This window comes from Cyprinodon tularosa, unplaced genomic scaffold (genome assembly GCF_016077235.1).
Source record: "Cyprinodon tularosa strain WSP-4 unplaced genomic scaffold, ASM1607723v1 ctg8, whole genome shotgun sequence".
NCBI lineage: Eukaryota > Metazoa > Chordata > Actinopteri > Cyprinodontiformes > Cyprinodontidae > Cyprinodon > Cyprinodon tularosa.
The window spans coordinates 3,794,932-3,819,213 of record NW_024039562.1 but is presented as its reverse complement, the minus strand read 5'-3'; the positions used below and the strand labels follow the sequence as shown (position 1 = coordinate 3,819,213).

General features: G+C 38.4%; 1 protein-coding gene across 1 annotated transcript; it reads left to right on the top strand.

Annotated features, from left to right (window-relative positions):
* Positions 1-194: 194 nt before the first annotated feature.
* LOC119774161 (RNA-binding protein 38-like) lies at positions 195-24,282 on the top strand. Its single transcript, XM_038271542.1, has 4 exons — positions 195-678; positions 3,185-3,308; positions 5,328-5,382; positions 22,029-24,282. Exons 1-4 carry the CDS (start codon positions 457-459, stop codon positions 22,378-22,380), a joined length of 753 nt encoding a protein of 250 aa, XP_038127470.1. The 5' UTR covers positions 195-456; the 3' UTR covers positions 22,381-24,282.

The following is a 24,282-nucleotide window of genomic DNA, read 5'->3' as shown; positions in this document are numbered from 1 at the left end:
TGCCCAAAAAACTTTTTTGGGGGTGCCCTATTGTGCCCCTGTATAGTATTGGGTCAGCTGACGCCCCTGATTAGAGGGAGCCTATTTTTTTTGTAAATCTCTCCACCAAAGGTGTGTAACAGTCAGGTGTTATGTTGTAATGGGGGTTTCCTTTGTGCGCGTGCAGCAGGGACAGGGTGGAGCTGAGGGTGGGATGCTCAGATGGGGACAGACGCACAGCGAGTCTATTGGACCAGCAGCAAAGAGAAGGAAAGCGCCTGTGAGAGTCAAGACTTTGCATGCTTTGTTGTCTCTAGAAAGGGAGGCCTGGAGACACCTGTCCCCTCACGTATTGAAGCATGGACGCGCTCTCGGATAAAACCTTTATTATAGGCGCTTCCTCTGACCGCTGCGCGTAAAGTTGTTTTTCTTTCCTTTCGTCCGACTCTTTAGTTTTGCTTTCCCCCTCCCAGATTGATGACTTCGCCGCTGTCTCTGGGTCAGCTGCTCGGGGTTCCTTTAGAAATAATGCCCCCCACCATGGACAAGGACGCAACTTACACCAAGATCTTCGTCGGCGGGCTGCCTTACCACACCAGCGACGCCTCACTTCGGAAATATTTCGAGACTTTCGGGGACATCGATGAGGCGGTGGTGATCACGGACAAGCAGACGGGGAAATCCAGAGGATATGGCTTTGTGAGTTGAGATTTCACATTTTAATTACAATAAAAAGTGATCCATATGCTTGACTTTTAGAAGAATTTATTCCTTATCTGATCCTCTTGGGGCCCCAGAAGCTGCAAACACTGGTACTCTGTTTAAGGCAGAGCAATGTGCAGCTTGTCACATGCTGGAGGCATGAGGAGCAGGTTATTTCTTAAAAGTATGTCATTAATTATCTCTGTCCTCCCAGATGAGCTGTGCAGCACCAAACACACGCACTAAGTCACACGTTGCTTTGTAATAAACAGCTCCAGCTTCTGGGTAGGGGGGTCTTAGAGGTGTGACATGTCAGTTGGCTGAGCAAGATAAGGCTGCTGTAGTTTCAATCTGACTTCCTCCCCTGCAGCCATCTCTCTCTGCTAGGATGGGTTTGGGTGTTTATGGGGGTTTTTAGAGGCAAACATAAGCAGGACTTGTGAGTTTTGCACTCCATCTATGAGCTGCTAAGTCCATCCATTAATAGTCCCTGCACCCTGCATGGGAGTCTGCAAAACCAATATGTGTATGTTTTTAGTTTCGCTGCTCCATTTAAACGTAACAGAGGATGCAACTGTGGTTTACCTTGTATATTAATTGCAGCTGTTCTGTTCTGTGGGTGTTTGTTAACCTTGTAGGGTTTTCCCAGCTTCCATCTTTTCTCTCTTCACCTCACTACCTCCAAATAGATCCTAGTGTCTGGTCCTCCTGCTTCCCACAGATCTGACCTCACCGGATCCAGCGTAAAACACAGATTCCTCTTCTGATATGATAGGATAGTTGCTCTGAGTTACACAGAAAAGTCTAAATGATTTTCCAAAAGTATAAAGTCCAGTGCGTACAAACCATTTACCATTGTTCAAACCACAACCTCTGTGTTACAGTGGGTTTCCCAACAGAGATTAATTAAGTGAGGACTTTGGATACTTTTTGTTTTACTAAAGAACAAGCTTAAAGGTGTGGCCCCATGATTTGATGCGTTGTAGAGCCACATTTGTTACAGTAATAGCTACACTAGTCACTAACTGTCTCCTGTAAACAGGAACTGTCCCATTAATTAAAAAAAGATATGTCTAATTCACTTTAGGTTAGAGTGAAAGGATTATAAAATCATTTCACAAAAAGAGGAATAGGCAAAAAGATATGTATTATACTGGTAGGGTGGAAGACAATACCTGGCCAATAAATGTTGCTTTAAGGAGTTGGTAACCCTAGCTACAAGCCTCCCTCTTCATTTTGAGGCATTTCTCAAGCTCTGTCATATTGGGAGGAGTATTAATGACTGTTGAAATCTTCTTGACAGATTAATTAGACTTAGCTCTCGACTTTGACTAGACCTTCAGCCATCTTTCTTTAAACTCTGCCCTGCTTCCAAATCTTGTCTTGAGAGGAGCTCCCCTATTCATGTTGCTGACACCACCATGCTTTACCATTGGGGATGATGTGTTCACAGTTAAAAAGAAACAACAGTTTTTGTGTCGTCTGAGTAGAGTATATTTGCCCTGTCCCTTAATTGGTTTTAGTCAAATTTTAAACATGCTTTTAGCCTGCCTTGGATCAATGGCTGTTTTTATTCAATCTTCTTTTAAAGTAAAATTTGTAGAGTGGACAACAAATAGTTTCTCCTACCCAAGTGGTAGGAGATTTTTCTTTGCATAAACACTCTTTCCCAGTCTGTCAGTTTTAATAGATTGCTCTGCCATGGCTTAGTAGGTTTGCAGTTACACCATTTTCAGATAACGTATTGACCAGTGGGCAGTTTTTAATCTCTGTAAATGTTATGGCGTCGGATGCAGGAGTTTGCCCTGAAATCTAAGGATTGAAGGTTCAAGCCCTGGCTCCCACTTTCATTGTCATTGTGTCCTTGGGCATTGTCTACTGATGGTGGTCAGAGGGCCCGGTGGCGCCAGTGAACGGCAGCCCCTCTTCTGTCAGTAAGCCCCAGGGCAGCTGTGGCTACAATGTAGCTTGCCACCATCAGTGTGTACATGAATGGGTGAATGACTGAATTTAGTGTAATGCGCTTTGGTCAAGCCTCCTGACTTGAAAATAGGTGCTATATACCATAAGTACAGGCCATTTACCATGTTGTAGTTTTTTTGTGGTTTTATTACTCATTCATGCTTTAGCGCCTCTGCAACTTTACCTATGAGCTTTATGGTGCGATCCTTGGTCTTCATGTTGCTGTTTGTTTATAAATTTTATCTGATAGTGGTTCCCAAAGTTGGGTTTGAGAATAAATAAGTGCAGGGTCTGTAGATCTTATTTAGAGGTGAAAGGAAATCTCAAATACCATAATAGTCTTGTATATTAATGCAAAAAAAAAAAAATGTCAGAGGAGATACCTGCAAAGAGATGCAAGCAAAATACTATATTTTGAGACTGTTTGTGTTGTCAGTGTACCTTGTTTAATGATTTAGTATTGATCCTGGTGTGATAATAAGGGCTGCGAGTCTCTTTAAAGAGTTTTCCAAACTGATATTGATCAACCATATGTCTGCAGGTGACCATGGTCGATAGGGCAGCAGCAGAACGGGCATGCAAAGATCCAAACCCCATCATTGACGGCAGGAAGGCCAACGTGAACTTGGCGTACCTTGGTGCAAAGCCTCGCAACTCACAGACAAGTAAGATTATAACTCAGAAGGTTTGGAAGAAAATATCAATATATTGGTGGAACTAGGGGTAGAATTGGTATTGGACAGACCTGAGACAAGAGGGAAAGTAATTGTAATCCTCGTTTTATCTCCTATGTTCTCCTGCTCCAATATCATTTATATAGGATTTATTTTAATAAATAAATCCTTTATAAATAATATATAGGATTTATTTGAGAACAAAAAATCTCTTTTCCTTAAAATTCTTAACACAAATTGCATTGTTTCAATAGCTAACTGGTATCTAACTGGAAATGTAGAAAAATAAGTTCCGTTTCTGCATCATAAATATCACTAACAGTGCCTTTTTTCATCCGCTTTTCTGTGCTTTGAAACATCAGTCCTATGCGTTTTATTATTGCTTCTAGACTATAGTGGTGGCAGTTTAACTTATCCATATGTCCAGTTTATGTAAACCAGACTATAGAAATAAAGTTGAAAAGTAAAAGTATTTTTAATGTTCTTATGGTCTAATCTATAATGTTTGTATTTTATTGTTGGGATATAATGTGGCAGAATAATCAGCACAAAGTAGCACCACCTGCTCCAAATACTCCTGCAAGTCTCTATCAGCTTTGTTTTATAGAAACTAAAATAATAGGTAGTTTCTTTTATTAAAAATATCCCAATTTCAGTCAGATTAGATGGAGGAGGTTGGTTTAAAAGTCTGACCACATACTCCTTATTGGATTCATTTCTAAAATTAAAATAGGTCACTCTACTACAGTACTAAGCTTTTATCTAAACCCTCCAACTGCAGTTCTTGCTGTATGTTTAGGGTTGTCCTGCTGAAACCTGAACCTCCACTCAGCTTAAAGTCTTTTGCAGCCTGAAACACTTTTTTCCCCTCCAGTATTGTCTTGTGTTTAGCTAACTTCACCTTTTCTGTCACATCTGACCAGCTTTTCTTTGCCTGCTAAAGAAAAGTGTTCCCACACTGTGGTGTCGACTGTTTCTTGAGTAGAGGGGTGGTGTACCATAAGTGATGTGTAATTTTTTCACCATGCATATTGTTTTAGTACTTTTTGTGATTGTTTTTTATGTTTCCTTAAAATATTATTTATGGATTTTCTGTCATTTAGCTTTGCAAATGATAGGAAACCCATTTGAATCTATATATATTTCCGGTTTAGTGGATAAAACATGGTAAACCACAGGTATGCTCATCACTCAGCCAAATAGCTCAGCTCATCCACACCCAACGTTCAGTCTTTGTGTGCCTAACAGCCTTCTTGATGCCATTTGTTTTCCCAGAGGTAACCACCTCCACACATGCTGCAGGCTTTCCCTCTGAGGTCTGACCTTGAGAACTTCTTTCCTTTAAAAATTTGCTGGAAAACAGTGAAGCGTAGGTGTGATTGACAAACAGTGGCGCCAACAACAACTCACTGTGTTGCCTTTATTCTGGAGCTCTGCACTGCAACACAACTCCCTGAGTATTCGGCTGAAGGGAGATGGCAGCGCTTGGTATTTTGTTATTGTGTTTCATAGAGGCAGACAATGCCTAGAGAAAGAGGGGATGGGACTGTTAAGGGGAAGAAATAACAGCATGTCTGTCTCGTCTTTGTCCTCCTAAAGACTGAAGATGCCCACCTAAATATATGTTTAAATAAAAGAAGAAATGCTGACATACTTGCACTGTAAGAAACAAAGATTAACAGAGCAACGAATGACTTGAGGAATGAAGAAAACAAGTTATAGAGGAGGGACCCAGAGGAGGAGGACAACTTTCTCCTTTCTTACACTTCCTCAATTGATTCCTGATGAAGTCTAGAGGCAACAAGGTCACAGATGTTTGTAAGAGAACATTGAGTAACTCAATTTGTGTGACAGTAAGTGTTGAGTTTGTAACTGTTTGTGATATTATTATTAGCGTGCTTAAATCTGAGAAACAAACAGAAACAGTCAGAAGGGAATAAAGCAGCTCTCCATGTGGACGTCCGTTCTCTAACATGTCCCCTCTGTCTGTCTCTTTGTCTTCTTGTGCAGCTCTTTCAGCTGGGGTTCACCAAGTCCTTCCTACATGGGCTCAGAGGCAATACGGGTAAGGCACAGGACGATCAATAACTCTTTTCCATCTCTTTCTCTCTCACCTGCCTCCTCTCTGATTCGTGACATTTGGATCTCTGCATCCTGCTGTGCTCTGGGTTTTGCTTACAGTGGCCTTGAAGTGTTAGAGAAAATAAACACTCCAAATAAATTACTTGTTTAAACTTTAAAATGCCTTTGGAGGCCTGTATCTATAAATATACTCTGGAGCTGGATGCATCTTTTGTCTGCTTTTCCCTCTGCTCCAACAAATGCATAAGAAGCTCAATTCTGTTTCACACACGCACTGAAGCTAAGAGGAACTTCATTAAAGCCCCTCTTTCTTTAGACACAATCCTCTTTATAGTCACCGTTATTGATAATAAAGCATTTATTATGATGTTGGAGAAAGAATGTTTAGATCCAGTATATATTTATATATTTCTGGTTGAAATACAGCAATGTTTGTTTTATTAAATAAAAAAAAAGAATTCTTTGAGAATTGAACAGTTGCAGGTGTCTGATGATTTCTTGCAATTTAACTTAAGGGTGGAAAAGCGAGAAGCTTGCAATTGCGATTGCTTTAAAAAAGGAGGCATAAGTTCTATATATGTGTGAATGTCTCAAAATGTTTTGCAAATATCTAAATAATGTAAAGATATTTCATTTGCAATAACATGGAGACTTGGGATGGCACAAGGAAATAGAGGATAATTGACACGTAGAGTGAATTTATGGGTTTCAGAGAAAATACATATCTTTTATTGTCCCACTGTGTATTTAAAAGTACAAGAGGCAATGTGAAAGACAGCATTAAGATTTGTTAAAATATGTAATAAAAGACTAATATTCCTGACCAACTTTCATCCTGCATAATTTAAGTAATTTAGAGAATTATTAAGTTTTTTTAAGAATATTATTTTTGTCAAGTCAGTTGATATAATTGCGATGTAATTATGTCATTACACTGTTGGTCAAACTGCATAACCACTGTAGAAATAGTGTTCTAATTTGAAGATATTTACCTGCTTAACTCGAGTTAGTGTTATCAAAGCATATGTAATGATCCGTGCAGTCAAAATACAATGAATTTTCATATCCCTAATGCCACAGGAAAGCTCTGGTGGTGACGAGCTTGCGCTCTCTTATTTAAACACAGTGTAAAGAGATTTACCCAAATTTCTTTTAAACACATTATAAACGTCATAAATATGTTGTTCTACAGGTGTAAAAATTCCCCCAACCTTTTATTTTACTTCTGCATTCTTGCCAACTCAGCAACTTTGTCGTAATAGTTTGCCCCTTTTCAGACCCGTCTAACAACTTTTTTCCAAAAAGCGACTCACGACAAATCAAACAACTTTTTCTTGTCTTGTTGGAGACTTGGAGGCTCGCTTACTAACTGTTCACTGAAGACGTAAACTCAAAGTGACCTGTCCATGTGTTGTCACTAACTCCTAACTCAAAGCACAGGGACTCTGATGCAGCAGCTGCAGCCTTTGTCTGCAGTCACAGGGCAGAGTGAATCTACTCTGTTTCACCATTCAACATGAGCCACACGTGTGAAGCACAGGCTCCCTGTCTATGGTTGATGTCACCGCTCAGGTAGCCAATGTGCTGAGGCTCTTTCTGTTCGCCTTGAATCGTCTGTGCCCAAAATGTCAATCAGCAACAAATGCTGTAATCACAGGCTGCAGCGTGTATCACAATACTGGAAATGTGTTCAAATGTCATATCACTGTCATTGAATATATTGATATTAAGTTATTGTCCAGGCCTACTCTCCAAGTAAAGCCAGACCAGATTATTAGCCATTACTCTTTCTTTGTGCTCTCTTATGAATTGCAAAATCAGGTCAGAAGCATGTGCTTCATTCTTTGTTATTAAGCAGACTTAGACTGAATCACGTTCTGAAGGATTCCCAATTGGCTGGTCTGTCAATCAGGATGGACAGTTTTTTTTTATTTTTTATACCCTATAAAAAGCAGTATCATTATTGTTACTGTTAGTATTTTCAGTCTTCCTGCTCTCTGGATTTGTAAAGGCTGACATGCTCAGATGCTGTGACTACAAAAAAGTCCATTAGAAACCAAAACTGTTGCGAGGGCTATTAATATTGCAGCCCTCAATTTGTGAATGAGGGATGAGGGAATTTAAGCTGACCCAGATGGGACTATGAATGAGTGATGAGATGAGATTTGATAGAAAATCTTCCAGAATGAGGGCAGACATTTGAAGTACATGTGTTGGGGTGGGGGGTTAATCTCTGCTTCCAGGAAGACTTATGGTTTGACACCTTACAGCTGGAATCGAAGGAGGCAAATTGCATCACCTGGGTCTAAAATCTAACAGACAAACCCGTGAGGCAAACAACCAATTCAAGCATATAAAAATGTAAGCATTATGATTCTTTTTTTCTAAGAGAATGTAAATAATTGATAAAATACTCCAGTTTACTTTAAACATTTATAGAATGAAGTTAAGCACTAGTTTTTAGATTAAAAACTAGTGTTCTAATGGAACAAACTCTTTTAATGCAAATCTTTACATTTCATATTAATTACGAGTTAGAGTTATGGATTTATGTTTACGTCCAACAATGGAATATAATCGAACTCTCATGGAAATTGCTTTAAGTGTGTTTAAGATACAAGTCAGTTTTTTATTTCACCTGCTTATTTATACATATAATGATCAGCTGGATAAAGAAATGTGCATTTCTACTGCAAGATAGCTTCTGTCCAAACTTTATTTATTCATTTTATAGTAAAACCCATCTGTATATATGCTATTGTACATAACTGTAAAAACCCTTTTTACAGTATATCCACCTGTATACCTGTATTATATTCAGTACATATCCAGCTGTAAATTTAGTTCATAACACTAGTGATCTATATATTATATTCATTATTTATAATGGTATCCATCTCTATACTCATTCAATAGAAACCCATGTCATGTATTTATGGAACCATTATTTATCTTGCACTTGCTGCTATTGCACTTCTGGTTAGACCTAAACCGCAGTTCGTTGCCTTGTTCCTGTACCTGTGTAATGACCATAAAGTTGAATCTAATCTAATCTAATCATCTAAGATGTGAAAGAAAAGTCGTTTGTAATGAGAAAATTATTTTCACATAGTGTCCATGCATGGGTGCCTGTTGCATTGTGAGGAAAATGTTTTAAAAATTATACATTCAAATGTCTGGGCTTTTTAGGTTAAAACTAGGAGCAGAAATATGAGTTTGAACCTCTACTTTCAAAAACAGGGCTTTGCTCACTTTGAGGCAACTGTCAGTGAATCTCCTGTTTGTCTCTGACATTAAAACTCTTTGTATGTACTGCAGGAGAAGATTTTATCAATAACTGAATTTCAAAGTGATTATATTACTCTACTGTGACATAATGCAGCAGATTGGATGTTTTCATACACTCTGTCATAATAGTAAAAAGCTTGCAAAGCATATTTTTATATTTTGTGGTCTCATAAAAAGCAATATTATAAACTTTTAATGTCACAAATCTTTGGAACATCTTTCTGATCCATTCTTTTACAAAATATCCTACTGGTAATAGTAACTTTTCTTTTTAAGACTGCTTGATTTCAGATCTAAAAAACAAATAAAACTACTCAGAGATACACACTTGAACTCACATAGTTAAAAATAAAAGTTGTAAATGTAATCTATAATCTATATAAAGAAATGTTGCTTTATTCATTATACATGCCCCTTTGTTTGTGTTTTATTCTGTTATTCTACTCAATACAGCAGGATATAACAGAGTGTAACACTGTTCTCAGTACAGATGCCAATGCTTGCATTATGCCAAGAGTGTTTCAGAAAATCAGATATGTGATCAAGATATTCCTCATTTTAGCCCAGAGCTACTCTGCTATATTTTTCTGTATATTTTTTACCTTAAAGGGATGTCATCTGCTCCTGTGTAAGGATCAGGTGACTCAGGAGCAACAAAGCGCTGTACAGACACAAGGATGGCAAAAGAAAGATGCTCTTCTGTTTATTTAATAGTTCAGTTTCTTTTGTCCTTATTGTTTTATCCTATAAGATTTAAGATATCTGGATGACGTTCAGGTAGCTCAACAAGATAACTACTAGTTTTATTCACAAGCTTCTTGGAATGAGTGTTAGAAAAGGAAAACCCCATTGATCAAAGTGATTTTTATATTATTTTTTTTCTTCCGCCCTAAAACAAAAGGAAAACTTTAGAAAAGATGACTAACATGTGGTCCATCCCAATTTATTTATGGTGAAAACTATTGGGAAAGAAAAAGTAAGAGCAGAACCTGAATCAATCGTAACCTCAACAGGTCTTTGAGCTGCACCGTGGCACGAGGTGCTTTTCCTTAATGAAGAATGAATAATAATTTGTCTATTTAGGTTAATACATTCACTAATGTCAGAAGAACAAAAGAAAATGTTTTTTGCTGGTACGACATCATTGTTATGAATCTAGGAAGTCATTAGTATTTTGTATTTTAATTGATAAAACTTAAGTTATTATTGTTTTAAATTTGATTGAACAGACTCTCAAGGCTTTTAATTTATGTATAAACAAACAAATTATCCTGAGCTAATGCATAAATACATGCACATTTTTTCGTGTTTGCACAAAGGGCACATCTGTCGCAGCTCAGATATTTCTGCTCTGAGGCTCTGAGTGTCTTTGACATGATCAGTATGACTGGCGTCAGTTCGCAGCTTTTCTTAGCAACATGGGGGGGTTTCATGCGAGGCAAAAGTAAAAGACAAATCTGAAGGTTCAAACAAGATCAAGAACAAAGAATGGCCTGTTCCCAAATTGGAAAAGAAATTTTATCTATATTTATGACCTTCAGTAATATTTTCTCACCAAACTAGAGGTCCATGTTCTTTGGTGAAAACTCCAACACTAAAACATTTTTTCTGTTTAATTTAATACGGTAAGTAGACTCACAACCTGATAACTGCACTCTCAACTGTTTTATTCTTCTGCCTACATGAGAAAAATATGCCAAAGATTCTTTTAATCAGGCACAAGAACTTTTAAATCTTAAAAAAGAGAAAGTAAAGACAAGATGAATGTATATTACATGCTGAACACTAAACTCTATCAGCAGAAAAAACATTGTTCAACAAACATAAGGTTTACTACTTTATATTAATAGTCTCTGTGGCCTGGCTGTCGACTCCTGGCTCAAGTTATTTGCAGTAGTAGAGTAACTCATTTCATCCGTATTTTCATGTTCTGAATGAGCAGCTACATATTAGATTTATTTATTTTCATTAAAAAGTAGATTTCAATGCTATAGATCCAAATTATCTCAAACATAGACAACTTTTATTGTCACTTTGTATACACAGCGTGTATACAAAACTAAATATCGTTTCGTACAGTGTTCATGACATTTTTTATTCCTTGAAGTGCAGCAATGTTTAAATGTAAACAGTGTGAGGTGAGAGGGAAAAAAAACAATATGGTGCAAAAAACACATTGATGTGGAAGTTTAGAGCATTAAATCTATATGGTGCATATATGCAGTGTTTTGGTTTGGTGTTGTGAGTGTGATGCAGAGTCTTTCACATCATTTAGAGTTTTCTCAATTTTGGTACAGAAACTTGTACCAAAATGACATTTTGGAAAATGATTTACTTGCAATCAGTGTTTCAAATATTTTTTTAGGTGTTGCGTCTCTAAATAAGATTCTGCTCAGCCTTCAAAAAAGGTGCATCGAACTAAATTCCTTTGTTTAAGCCCTTGCAAAGCAAAGTGCATATACCATCTTTTGTTATACTCGAATGAAGCATTTCATACATCTTTAAAATGTTCAATCATGTGCAAGATAAGTGTTTTTTTTTATCACTGAAGATAAGATTCTTAAGCAAAACCTTTCAAAAACAACCAAACACTAATACCACTACATTAATACAACTTTATTCACCATATTTGTATAGATATATTTCCATTACAGTAAATACCCGTGGTTTCTGTTTATGTCATACTGTAGTGATATTGGACTTTTTTACTAACTTCCACTGGATTATGCAATCTTTTTATGTGTTTGCATGTTTTACCGCAATGTTGTAGAGAGGATAGGGAATTTAAAGGGGGTTAATAGGGGTACTACATTGATTTAAAAAATAACAAAAATGTTCACTGCTGATCATATATTACAGAAGGTCATCCATCTGTAACTGTCATCTTGTCTCACTATTTAGGATTCAGAAACAGGTCTGCATTAAATACACTTAACTAATCATTATTTTTGGTTTCCCAAATTTCAAAACTACCATTTAGTATAAACTTTTTGGTTGCTCTCACCCCCTCACAGCAGGTTTTTATCCATTGCTCAGACAAACACAGTAAATATCAAAGATAAACAGGCACTGTTTACTGCCTTGGCGTATTTGCCTAAAGTTTTGAGAAGACAGAGGATGTCTTGGTGCCAAATTTGCCTCTGAGATACAACTGAATCTGGGCGGTTCCCCTCTAAGGGAAGCATGGGGGGAGGGTGCATCTGTTGCCTGTGGTTGTCTGATTGTCTGCCTGTAGAAGTCAAGGTTAACACATTTCCTTAGAAAAAAAAAATTTAGTTTTTTTTTCGACTGGTTATTGAAGTATTTATTTTTGAGAGGAACCAAGAGAGGAAGGAGATGGATGCGTGGTGAGGCTTGTTTAAGATGGTGCAGTGGCAGCTGTAGGGTGGATTTCCTGTTGAAGCAGAGAAAGTGGAAAAGGGTGACAGACTTAGAGCACACCTGTGGTCGAGCTTCTAGTGTTCAGTGAAGCATCAGAGGTGGTGCTGGATGAGACGCTGGAGCTCATCTTAAATGTTCAGATCAGAATCATAGTGCTTTTGTTTCACTTCATTTTATTCTCTTTCTTTTAACCTATTTATTTTAATCTAAAGATGTTATTTTCTCTCGGTTCAGGGCTCTAAGTTAAATGATGAACCCTCAGGTGGATTTGTTTTTTCCCTCAGCTGGGGACCTAATTAGAGGAGACCCTTCTGTTGGATGGAAAAGAATATAAATTCTAAGAGAAAGTAAAAAAACTGACAGTAAAACCCAGCTGAAAGCTTTTCAAAGTGTTCCTGTTCATTCAGCTTTGAGCTTTTGTTCCTGTGAGGTGTGTGTCAGAATGCTACATTCAGCTGTCACGTCTCTTTTTTTTATTCTCCTGTCAGAGCTATCAAAGTAGGTGAACAAAGTGTTAGAGATATCCGCTGAGGCAAGTTTTTCTTGAGTATTTCAGGTGAAATTAAGAATTTTGTATGTATCATCTGCCTGCAGGCAGACAAGAGCTGAGGGAGTGAAAAGCAAGCGGAAGACGGGAGTTTACAGTAAAGCGGCACAGTGTTTAGGAAAAAAACATGCAAAACAAAGTTGCTTTAAAATCTTACAGTTTTGTTTGTTTGCTGTATGGATTCCTAATGTTTGCCTTGCTTTTTTGTTTGTATTTTCTTTTTACTTTTTTATGTCCATTTTAGGCGCATGAAGATGTGTGGTAGTCAATAGCTTTTGTTTGGAATCAGCAGCTTGCAGGCGGATTTATATAAAGCAAAGGTCTGTGAGACATTTCTCATATTCCATCTAAATATTGAGCTGCTTATGTCATTGCTAGAATAACTTGAAGCTGAGAGGTTGAACTGGTTTCCATTGTTGCTTCTGAGTTTTAAACCTTTTAGAAATAACGACTACAAAAACTACATCCACATGACATGAAACATTGTGTTAGGGTGTTTATGTAGCAGGCATTGAATGGCTATGAATGTGATCAATTTAGAGCAGTGAGTCTGTTTGAAATACAGTCGTCAACCAAACACAGTACCACCTAAAAACGAGCCTGTTGTGTCTGCTCTGCCCATTGTAACATCAATAAAGTGAGATAACTTGTAAAACAGGGCAATAGTGCATCATTTAATATGCCCAGTAGTCTAGCTGTAAAAAAAAATTAAAGAACGGGGATGGAGGATTTATTTATTAATTTTTGTTTTGAAGCGTACATAGCCTAATTAATATAGTCTATTAACCTAAAGCAATATGCATGGTAAGGTTGTTACATGTCTGGTACGCCAGTCATTAACCTTGACCAAGGCACCTTACAGTAGAACTGCAGTCAGTCCCTTGACCTGGGTGGCTATCACTGCCCCTACATAGTTAGGTACAAATGCATAGGACAAATTTCCCCCTGGGATCAGCTTCATAGTCATGGTAGGCCACTTTTTTTTTATTTTGCTCAGGATACTCATATGCCCACAGCCCGCCAAATGTTGAAAAGGGCAATATTATTGCCTTTACTGTTAATATATAGTAGAAATTTTACACATTCAGTCGTAAAATGTCACAGGGAAAGGTATGGAAGGATGGTAATTTAACAAGGGGGATGATTTTCAAGATTTGTTTTAAGAAGGGGGATGCTATCCCCCCTCAACCCTATGCCAAAGAACAGCTCATGGTTTTGGAGCTACAGATGGCAGAACCCTGATCTAGCTGTAATTCTACTTCAACAAAAAGTAAAACAGTAAAGGCAAAAAAGTAAATAAATTGGTGCAAGCACCTAGTTAAGGTAATCATGTTTTCATTGCTACAAAGTTTCTTTGTTCTTTTTGAAATATCAGTTTCTACATGTCATGGATGTCACTACTCAGATCGGTGGACACAGTATTCAAGGCCAGACAAACGGTGGGATCATTCAAAACGCGTTTATTAAAATAAACAAATAAACAGGAAGCAGATCTGCAGTAGCAGTGGCTAGGGTGTCTGAGGCAGGAAACTGCAGAAAGGAAACACAGGTCAGTGACCATGATAAGATAATGGAGCAAGATTATGAATGCTCCCAGAGAACAAATTAGGATCCACCCGGTGGGTTGCCAACAAAATATGGAAGGCACCGCCCACAGTGTCCCAGAGCGAGCAAGAGTCTGAGGCCAGGTCAGGCAAACACATCAAAACAGCAAAAGGCAGACTCAGTAGTGTATAGGATTTCCTGAAAGCGCGAGCCTGCACGTTCACGACGCTATGGAAACCGCGGCAGACCAAACCGGATGAAAGTGCCCATTCAGCTCGGCAAAGAACTCATGCTCTTCCTCAACACTGAAGTCCTCAGACATTTTTCTTTCGTTGTTTCTTTCTTTGCACAGGTAAACAGCACATTTCTTCTTCTAGGCTTGCATTATCGGCAGAGCAGACGCTGAATGCGCACTTTCATCTGGCTTGGTCTGCCGGCTTCCGTAGCGTCGTGAACGTGCAGGCTCGCGCTTTCAGGAAATCCTATACACTACTGTTTATGCTCTAAAAACATTCTAAATTACTTCGTTTCGAGTAAATTCTGGATGCTACCCACTCAGGACACTTGGAATACATTGGACGAGCAGTATGGAGGAATATTGACACGTTTTTTGTGGACTTTTATGGACCTTTCTGTCTCGGGCACCGTAGACCTCCATTATTTGAATGTCAGCAGACAGCAAGAAGCCTCCCAGATCTTCAGATGCATTTGAGATATCAAAAAAGTACTCCAGGATGTTGTTCAGCTTGGGGGTGAGTAGAAAATGAAGGCTAATCATGTTTTGGGTGTACTATTCCTTTAATAACCGTAACTGATATATCCCTTGAACTTTTGATTTTTACCTTTATATTACACACACACACACACACACACATATATATATATATATATATATATGTATATGGAGATTAGGTCACAGAGTTGATCTGTTAGATCGGGGATCTGCTGGCGTCTCCTTGGCTCTGGGGATTGCTTAATATATTAAATGTTGCACTACCACCTCTTATCAGATCTGGGTTTAGAGAACTAAACTAAAAAAAAAAAAACTACTAGGGGTTATTACTCATTCTTACATGACACCAGCTATAGAATGTAACATTCATAGTGCAGTCTTAGGCACACTAAAATCAGTATGACTGAGTTGTGATACTATTCAGTAAATCCATCAGTTGTTTTCTGGTTTCTCTACATCAACCAGCCCTGTTGGAGTGAGTCAGACAGAAGTGCCCATTTTGCTTGGCGGCAGTAGAACCGAGTGTCCGGCTCCAACGCTAGCCCACACTCCCTCAAGCGTTTGCATAGTTATGGGAGAGAAGACAGAGAGTCAGGCCTCTGTGTCTCATTAACTGACTCAGTCTCTTTACATCCCTCATGTGAGCCGTTATAGGTGCGTCTGGCTCAAGGGTTGAGCGATACCATGACTGATCCTTCACCTCTCTGTATCATTTCCCTCTCAGAGCGATAGCAGCCATTCTGATTGAACTGGAAAAAAAAAAGATGGAAGAAGGGGATGTTTTTGCATTTATTCTCTGTAGTCATTGTTTTCTGTCTCTTTCATCCAATGCCTGGTTGGAGCGAGGAAAGTGAGGGGGAGTGCTTTGTAGAGGAAGATGGCTGGGAGGGAGTGAAGTCCATAGAGGGAAGGGAGACGGGAGTCATCTGAGGTTATTCTGCTCTCATGGGTCTGTTAGTGAGCGTACACCCATGCAGCTGCGCCAATTAGTCCTGCCATGCTTGAACCCCTACTAATTCAACACACACATACACACACAACCACATCTCCTTCTAAGCTGCTTCACCAACAACACACAAGCTGAGACGTGTGTGTTAGGTATCTAACTTGCCTCTTCATTCTCCCTGAATGTGATGAGTCCGAGTGTGGGATTCAGTCTGTGCTCTGTAATGTAGTGTATGCCCAGCTGTCGCTCCATATCTCCTGTCTGTGTGTTTGTGTGTATATGAATGTGTGTCTGACAGTCTGCAGTGATGTCAGGCCCGGGTAGGAGCGAGGCGAGGTGCAGCTCCCTCCCTACGATAACACTGTCACATCGGATCAGTCAGGCCGACGCATAGGCGGGCGGGCAGCCGTGGCAATGACACTGCACTTCTGCTCCGGGAGGCAGCATCCAGAGAGGACAAGCAGGAGCTTTGTTTTGACTTTAGATGTTGTTGGATGCCATTAATTTGCCAAAGCTCTCAAATACAATATTTTTTTCCCCATGAGAGGCTTAAAGTCACTGAATAGGTTGAATAAAATTCAAATAAAATGTTTTTAACATCCCTAAGTCTTAAATGCAATGTAGTGTAACTAAAGTCTATTTAAATATTATTTGATCGACTACCAAAACCACAAGTAATACAGCTGCATTTTAAGACAGTTTTAACTGACTGATGGTTTCCAAATTTTTAGGTCAGATTTATTGATTTCAATTTGGACTAACTTCATATTTTCCACATGTGCATGCAGTGCAGTCCAACATTATTCTGATATCTTGCAGATTTAGATTAAAAAATAATCTTTTCATTTCATGTTTCTTCTCACTGCCAGTAAAATTACCATTTTATCAGCCTATAGAAAATGAAATATAGAAAGAAAAGATCAGGGCAAAGAGGAAACGGCCTTCCTGCTTCAAAGACTGAGACTGTCAAAAAGACACGTACAAACACACAATAAGTTTTTCAGCAAATAAAGCATTTTTTTGATGAATGAAATACCATTAAGCGTTTTTCTACTGATTATTGAGAATGGTGTAAGTAATCGTCAATAGAGTTTATATTTATTAAGGAAGGAAGGTGAAATTATGATCCTACAAACATGGGGACATTGAAGTGTATTTTACATGAACTGGTGGACAAATGCTGTAAAAATCCTGATAGCTGACACGCCTGTTGTAAGGACAAGTGGTTTCCTTTGGGATTTTATTTATAAAGGATTAATAAGAAGGACCTGTGATGGAATGGCGACCTGTCCATGGTGTACCCTGCCTCTCGCTCATTGACTGCTGGAGGTGGGCACCAGCACCCCTCGCAACCCCACTCGGGAAAAGCGTGTCAGATAATGGATGGATGGATAATAAGAAGGCCCTGATTGAACGTGATTTAAATCTAACCTCAAGTAAATGAAAAAAAAAAAACTAAAGTAGGAAAGCTGTGTGAAAAGAAGTAAGTACACCCCATTATTTAATTGCTTGTAGAAACACCCTTTGAACCAATTATTTGAAATATTTATTTCTTTATGACTTTATTCCTTTCTCACGTCTTCTTAGAGAATTATTTTTTATTTTTTATGCACCATTCATTAGTTGCAAGTAAAAACGCTTTTATTTCAAAATGGATTCTCCTTTACATTGTTTAGTTATCTTTTACAAGAACCTGCCTGACCTTTAATCAGAAACAAATAGTTTCAGATGTCATTTTTACTAAATTTAAGAATAAGTTTAAGCTTAACTAAAATAAATTATAAAAGTAAACTAAAAACACAAAAATTAAACATTCAATTATCATTTGCCTAAAGGGAAATATAAATGTATGAAGGCTTGCCGATTAAGCTCTGGTTAGCCAGAATCTGTTTGAAACTTTAACACTTTCAATTTACTTATTTAATGTGTTTTCAATTGTTCTTTTTATTTTGGATAAAGCTCTTGAAATTAGATCTGAATTTTCTGTTCTATTGCTATCAAGCACCGTGACCCATAATGCTGAATATCCCAGTGTTTCTCTGTCCCAGTCCTCCTGATTTAAATTGTTTTCTGATTACCGAGCCTCTGCTGAACGTCATGTCACGCTGGAGAAAGAATTCAGTAATTGACATCAGGTGTCCTCAAGTTGGACAACAACCAAAACATACAGGACACAGTATGACGGAAAGCCTCTGATAAGATTCATGCTTGAAAAATCCCTTCCACATCTGCCAGATTAATGTTAACACAGCTGATACTCAGAGAGTGTTAGCTGCACACCAAGATGCATCTAGTTGAATAAGCAGACAGCTCTGTATTCTACCTACACTCTGCTGCTCCCTTCTTTTCCTCAAATGCCTCCTTGTATGTTGAAAAGATTTAAGACCGAAAAAGCATCTGAAGTAGTTTTATGTTTATTGTGCCTTTCAAATTAGTCAGGCATATAAATGTTCTTTTTATGCAGTTAAAACCAGGTAAAACCATTTTTTTTTCCAAAAATACCAGACAATTAGCAGCTAGAGCTAATTCTCTAAGGTGTTTGCACATTGTGTTCAAAAACATCTGCGTGATTAAAAACTATCAGTGCTTTGTGCTTTTATGGGAATATTCAGACTTTAATCGGCATTAGCTGGCTGCTAATATTCCCTTTAAATCATACAGTTTTTTTTTTACACATTAAGTTTATCTGAATTGAAATTAATTAGATTTTTATTTTAATTTGAAAAGGTTTGTGAGCTTTTACTAATTTCTAGATTTTTTATTTCTTTGGACGCAGCACAGTGAAAGAGTTGGAGGTTGGAATAGGAGTTATTTTTGGTTGACTGAGTTTATAGGTTTTATGCGAGTGATGGCAGGCTCATCCTGCTGTGTGTCTGTGTGTTGTATATACAGCAGAGTGGGGGAGAACGGGCTGAGGCAGGGTGTTTGTTGTGAAAGCACACTTTATCTCTTATATCAGTCTGTTTATAGGTAAGCACCTGCAGGCCGCCCCTCGCCGGTCCTTTCCCCTGCTCACATTCAATGACAAACTACAAGTCAACAGGGAAATGCAAGGGTTAAAAACAGCCCCGTTCTACCCTTAGCATTTTAACACCACTGTGTAACCTAATTCTTCTGACATGATCGCTGTTGCTTTCGCCAGATGTAACTGAGGCAGTTTAGGTTAAGTGGGCACCCTCAGGCAAGGGCATGAGTGAATACAGGAGGACAGCAGAGAGCTTTAGCTCTTATTGTTGAGTCTTGATGTTCAAATAAAAACGATCTGCTCTCTGTGTGAAAATAGTTCAGACCATGTTGTGACACAGGAATACATCCACGTCAGAAATGTATGAAGCTCTGAAAGCTAGGTATTTATGTGTGAATATTTAATTTAGACCAAAGTAGAGATTGTGTTACTTTTTTTTTTTCAGTAAGTGTGCTAATTAAATTTAAACCCAGGGGGAAACATCTATTTTAGGACAAATGATGAGTACCGCAATTAAGGGAGGAGTAATACTCCTTTAACAAGTTCATTATTTAGACATAATGAAAATGAGCTTTTACTAGATAAGTTCGACTCTTTTCCATATGATGTTTGCCAACATTTCCCAAAATTAGAACCCAAGTGAATCCAAAAACTAACAAAATAAAAATTAAGAAATATCTCTTCTATGTCATGGTCTTGGTTCTGTTGTTCTTTACTTTGCTCCTTGTTTTCTAGTTTTATTGGTTTAATTCCAGTTTTGTTGTCATTTCTAGATTTATGTTAGTTCTCATGTTTTTCTGTTGTCCTCTATTGCCCTCTTGTGTGTGTGTGTTCCTTTCCCCTTGGCTCCCTCATTGTCTGCTCTCACACCTGCTCCTTGTCTGCTCGTTAGCCCTCCCTTTGTCTCTCTCTTCTATATACTGTATGCCCTCCCTCTGCTCTCACTCTTTGTTGGTTCCTTGTCTTTGCTGTGCTCCCATGCTGTTGTCCACCTACCTCATCTCTCCCTGGCTCCTCATGTGTTGTTTCCCCAGATGTCTCCATAGTTCTGGTTTGCTTTATATTTTTCATGTTTGATTTTGGATTTTTGGATTCCCGCCTCTGTTACCTCTGTTTATTTCATTAAAGCTGCAAGTAATCTCCTCAGCCTCTGCCTCTGCATTTGGGTCCTTAAACCACCACTGAAACCTGACATTCTATACAATAATATTCTCAAAGTCACATTCAGTTAGCTGTTGCCCAGGTCACTCTAATTTCTGATTAAATGTATCATTTAATACCAAATAGTAAAAGGTCATCTATATGTCAAAGCTGAGATTGCATTGAATCAATGAAGTTTTGCAACGTTAGTGAGCCTGTGACAATAGAGGAGAGAAAAAAAAAGCTATCCTTCAGTAGAACCAGGCTCAAACAGAGACCAGATTTTGCTGTATGGAAGTGAAACCACCATCAGTTGCTCTGTCCTTGGCAGGCAACCGAAGAACTGGGGAAGGGGTACTTTCTATAGCAGAAAAAAAAAGCAAAAAGAAGGAACAAAAATTAGACAAATCCGTCAAAAGTGGCAAAAATACATAAAGTTATAGGGAAGGATCATCTCTGTCACAGACGATAGGACGCGGCTGATCAAGGATCCACTGTGAGTGCCTCCTTGATCAGTTGGGACTCTGTAGAAAGAAAAAAAGAACATATAAAAGTTAATGGCTGTAATATCTCAGTCAGTGGTTCTAAGGAATATAATCTATTAACAAAGAAAAACTGAACCATTAGTACTTTCTACAGTAAAGTTAACTCCGAGAAGACTGTAAATAAATAAAAGTAAACATGAGAGCACATGACCAGAAGTACCTTTTATAGCAAAGAAAACATGCTTAGAATTTAGTTATGGTGGTTTTTTGTCTATTAATTACAAAGTTACTGTGAAAAGCAGAGAGTACACTCAAAGTAACAAATCTAAAAAAGTGAAGTTCTAAGATTTTAGCTCTATCTTTGTATGAAACACAAATGAACAACAGCAAGAACATCTGTAAGAAGCAAGCATTTCAATTTCAGTTAAATCCTCGAGTGCATGAGACTGTTGTCATCTGTCATCTATTCTGTATGTAGAAAGTTGCTGTATTTGTTTTACCTAAATTTAATAACTTTGAATAAAACCTTCATAAAGTGGAGATGGGAACTGAGTTTAAATTGCTAGAAAAATATCCGTCCAATTTTATAGAGTAGAACCGACTATAGAGGCTGATTTAATGAAAACATGTTTTATTCTATTGTGATTAAACTTTGATAGCTTCTTTAATGTTTAAACTTATCAATCAAATAATATCAAATGATAAACTGATAAAAATGAAGATAAACTATGCAACCACACCCTGAAGAAAACAATAAGACTAGCCAAACATTTTTGAATGTGATCTAGTCTTTTTGTGTTTTGAGGGTTAGGTCATGGATTAGGCCAGGCATCCCCAAACTCGGTCCTCGAGGGCCGCTGTCCTGCAGGTTTTAGAGGTTTCCCTGCTTTAGCACAGCTGATTATGATGGTTGCATTAGAGCAAAAGCCTGTTAATCAACTATCAATTAAAATCAGCTGTGCTGGAGCAGAGAAACATCTAAAACCTGCAGGACAGCGGCCCTCGAGGACCGAGTTTGGGGATGCCTGGATTAGGCAAAGGCTCGAACTCTTATAACGTATTAAATCAAGTTTATTTAACAGATAAGTTTTTGACGAAGAAGAATGTTGTCTAATTTAGGGGTTTTTAACCAAACCGCTGTCATAACGTGGTGCACAACTGATGTAAAACAAAAGGTGAAGATGAGATGAAATATTGAGAAATGTTCCCAGAATTAGCTTATTTCCTTGTCTAAAAAGTGCAAACATGTTATAAATATATTTTCTGTTGAGACAAAAAATCTGAACAGTTTTCCTCAAAGGTTTTTACCTCCTTTAATTTTTTTTCTGTGTATATTTTCATATCCCAGTTTGATACAATGAAGGTTTTCTTATCATAAAACAGCTGATGAGCTTATTTTTATTTTGTTGTCAACTTGTGACATTTTATGTGTTGTTTTTTTTCATGTTTTTGTCTTGAGCGACTGTCACCTTGGTTATATGTATTAATTTGAATTGATCACTGTGTTCTAGAAGGACCTTTTTCAACTTGTGTCAATAAATATTCTGAACCAGATGGTAATCCTCTTCAGCTCTAACCATTGCTTTTCTGTCTCCGCAGGTTCACCCAGCAGTATGTCTACCCTCAGGCGTTCCTCCAACCAAGCCTCCTGCTGCAGTCTCACCTGAGCCCCACAGCGACAGCTCTCACCTCCCCTTACCTGGAGTACAGCTCCGCCTACAGCCCCTACGCCCCATCAGGACTGGAGCATTACCCTTATGTCCCCTCCCCATCACCCGCCACAGGCTACCTCAGCTATAGCTTCTCTCCGGCTACACCATCTCCTGCTCTGACTGCTCCTCCAACCCCTCCAGCTGCCATTCATCCTCCTCTAGCCACACTCGGCACTGTGTCGGCCACACCGCCGACCTTCCTCCACTACCCCCTCCACCAGCCCGACCGAATGCAGTGAGCAGACCTGAGCGGGTTGCTCAAACTGCAGGCGTGACGTATCAAAACACGGGGACTGCTGATTGGAGACATAGTGAGGAGTAGACTGGATGGAGGAGTCATTGAAAAAAGGGCTTTTTGAGAGATGTCTTTTTTTCTTGTTTTTATAAACCTTGGTGTTGCAGGGGATGATCACGATCGCCCTGCATTGTCGTCAGCACAAACTGTGAATGTTTTCCAAAACTGCTACAATCCAGTTGAGATCAGTAAATTTTAAGATGCTTCTTTGTTGGTAGTCAGGCTGCAGGAAGAAACATAAAGTTCTTCTTCTACATCTTTGTGCCATGTTGCTGCAGCTGCATTTTCTTCAAAGGTACTGCACTGAATACTGGATTTCAATCTGTCTGAGAACCAGGTTCTGTGGGAAACACAGACGCAGTTCCCTCTGGTTCTAGGTTACCTTCCTGTCTGTGGCAGAGGATTTCTCTCTGTATCCAGTAATCTCATAGGTTCCTGTTATCTACTGCTAGGGTCTTCACACAATATGCAATTATGCTAAGAATATGTCAGCTTAAGGTAGGCAACACTGGCATTTGATGTTGTTGATGTTCTTTTCCTCGAGCAGTAGTTAGAGCACAACTCTGTCAGGCTTTAAAATCATTTAACCCTGTTTTTCTAGCTTCTTTTTAGCCTTTTTTACAAGTGACTAAATTTTCTTTCCTCTTTAGTCACCCTTGTCAATACAATTAAGTTTATTGCCCTCAACACCCACTCACAGTCTCTAGTAAATTTAAGTAATAAATCATACAATTACTCCATTTTTTATTTTAGTGTAATAAATCCGATAAAAGGAAATAATGGTAGTGCCAGACCTGTTGGAACCTCTAAATGTTATTTTTATATCACTTTTAAATAGGTTTATGTCTCCAAGTTTTAATCAATTATCTGTTGCTTACTGTTTCCATGTGGTTTAAATATGACACACTGACTTGTTAAGTCATTTTATGGCACCAAGAGTATAAACAAAATTATGATTTTGTGGAAAAGCAGCTAAAACCCACTGTTAGGCATGGTGGAGGATCTGTCATGGCAAGGGTGTGTTTCTTTTCAAAAAGCCTTTGAAAGAATTACACTTTTTTTAAGTACCAAGGCCTTTTAAATGAAAACCGGGTGGAGCACACAAGAAAACAGAAACATGGGTCATCATGAGCAGATAAGACTGAAATTCCAGCTCCTACTACGGCTTTCCAAGTTCCACAACCTAAATCCTGCAGAAAACCGTTTGGCTGAACAGAGAAGACTACACTGGGTGGATGCAGAGAACTGGATGATCTAAAGCAGATGTCTCAAACTACAATCATCAAGAGAGCTTGGGTCCAAACCCGTCCAAATTGTTCTGTTAATGACATAACTATTTGTTCAGTTTTCATTAAAGACACTGGTCTCCAGTGGCTGGATCCTAGGACCGTGAGATTGTCAGCAATCAAGTTACGATTATAGCCGGTGGTATCGGCAGTTTCAATACATCTGGCACTAATTTAGACAATAAAATCTGAAATTTGTGTCTTTACTTAGTAAATACGCTTTGAGAAGTTTTCATTTTAAGTTTATGTAGGTTGAAATTGCATTAAAGATACTTTCTTTTTTAATAACCCTTTGCCTTTAAACGTGGAGGCCACTGGAAATGTGTTTAATTTAAGTGTTTGTACCTTTAATGTGTGAATGAGATTCAGTTCAGTGCAGTATGCTACCACTTGTACCATTGTCCTGTGTTCTTTCGCAGCATCATATTGACAGGTACATTAGAGATGATCATGGAGTCTCCTGGTGTTGCAGAAGTACCACCAGTCCTAGTGGTCTGAACCAAGCCATATGTTAGATTTTAAACAAATATGCAAAATAAATGACTGAATGTTTTAAAGGG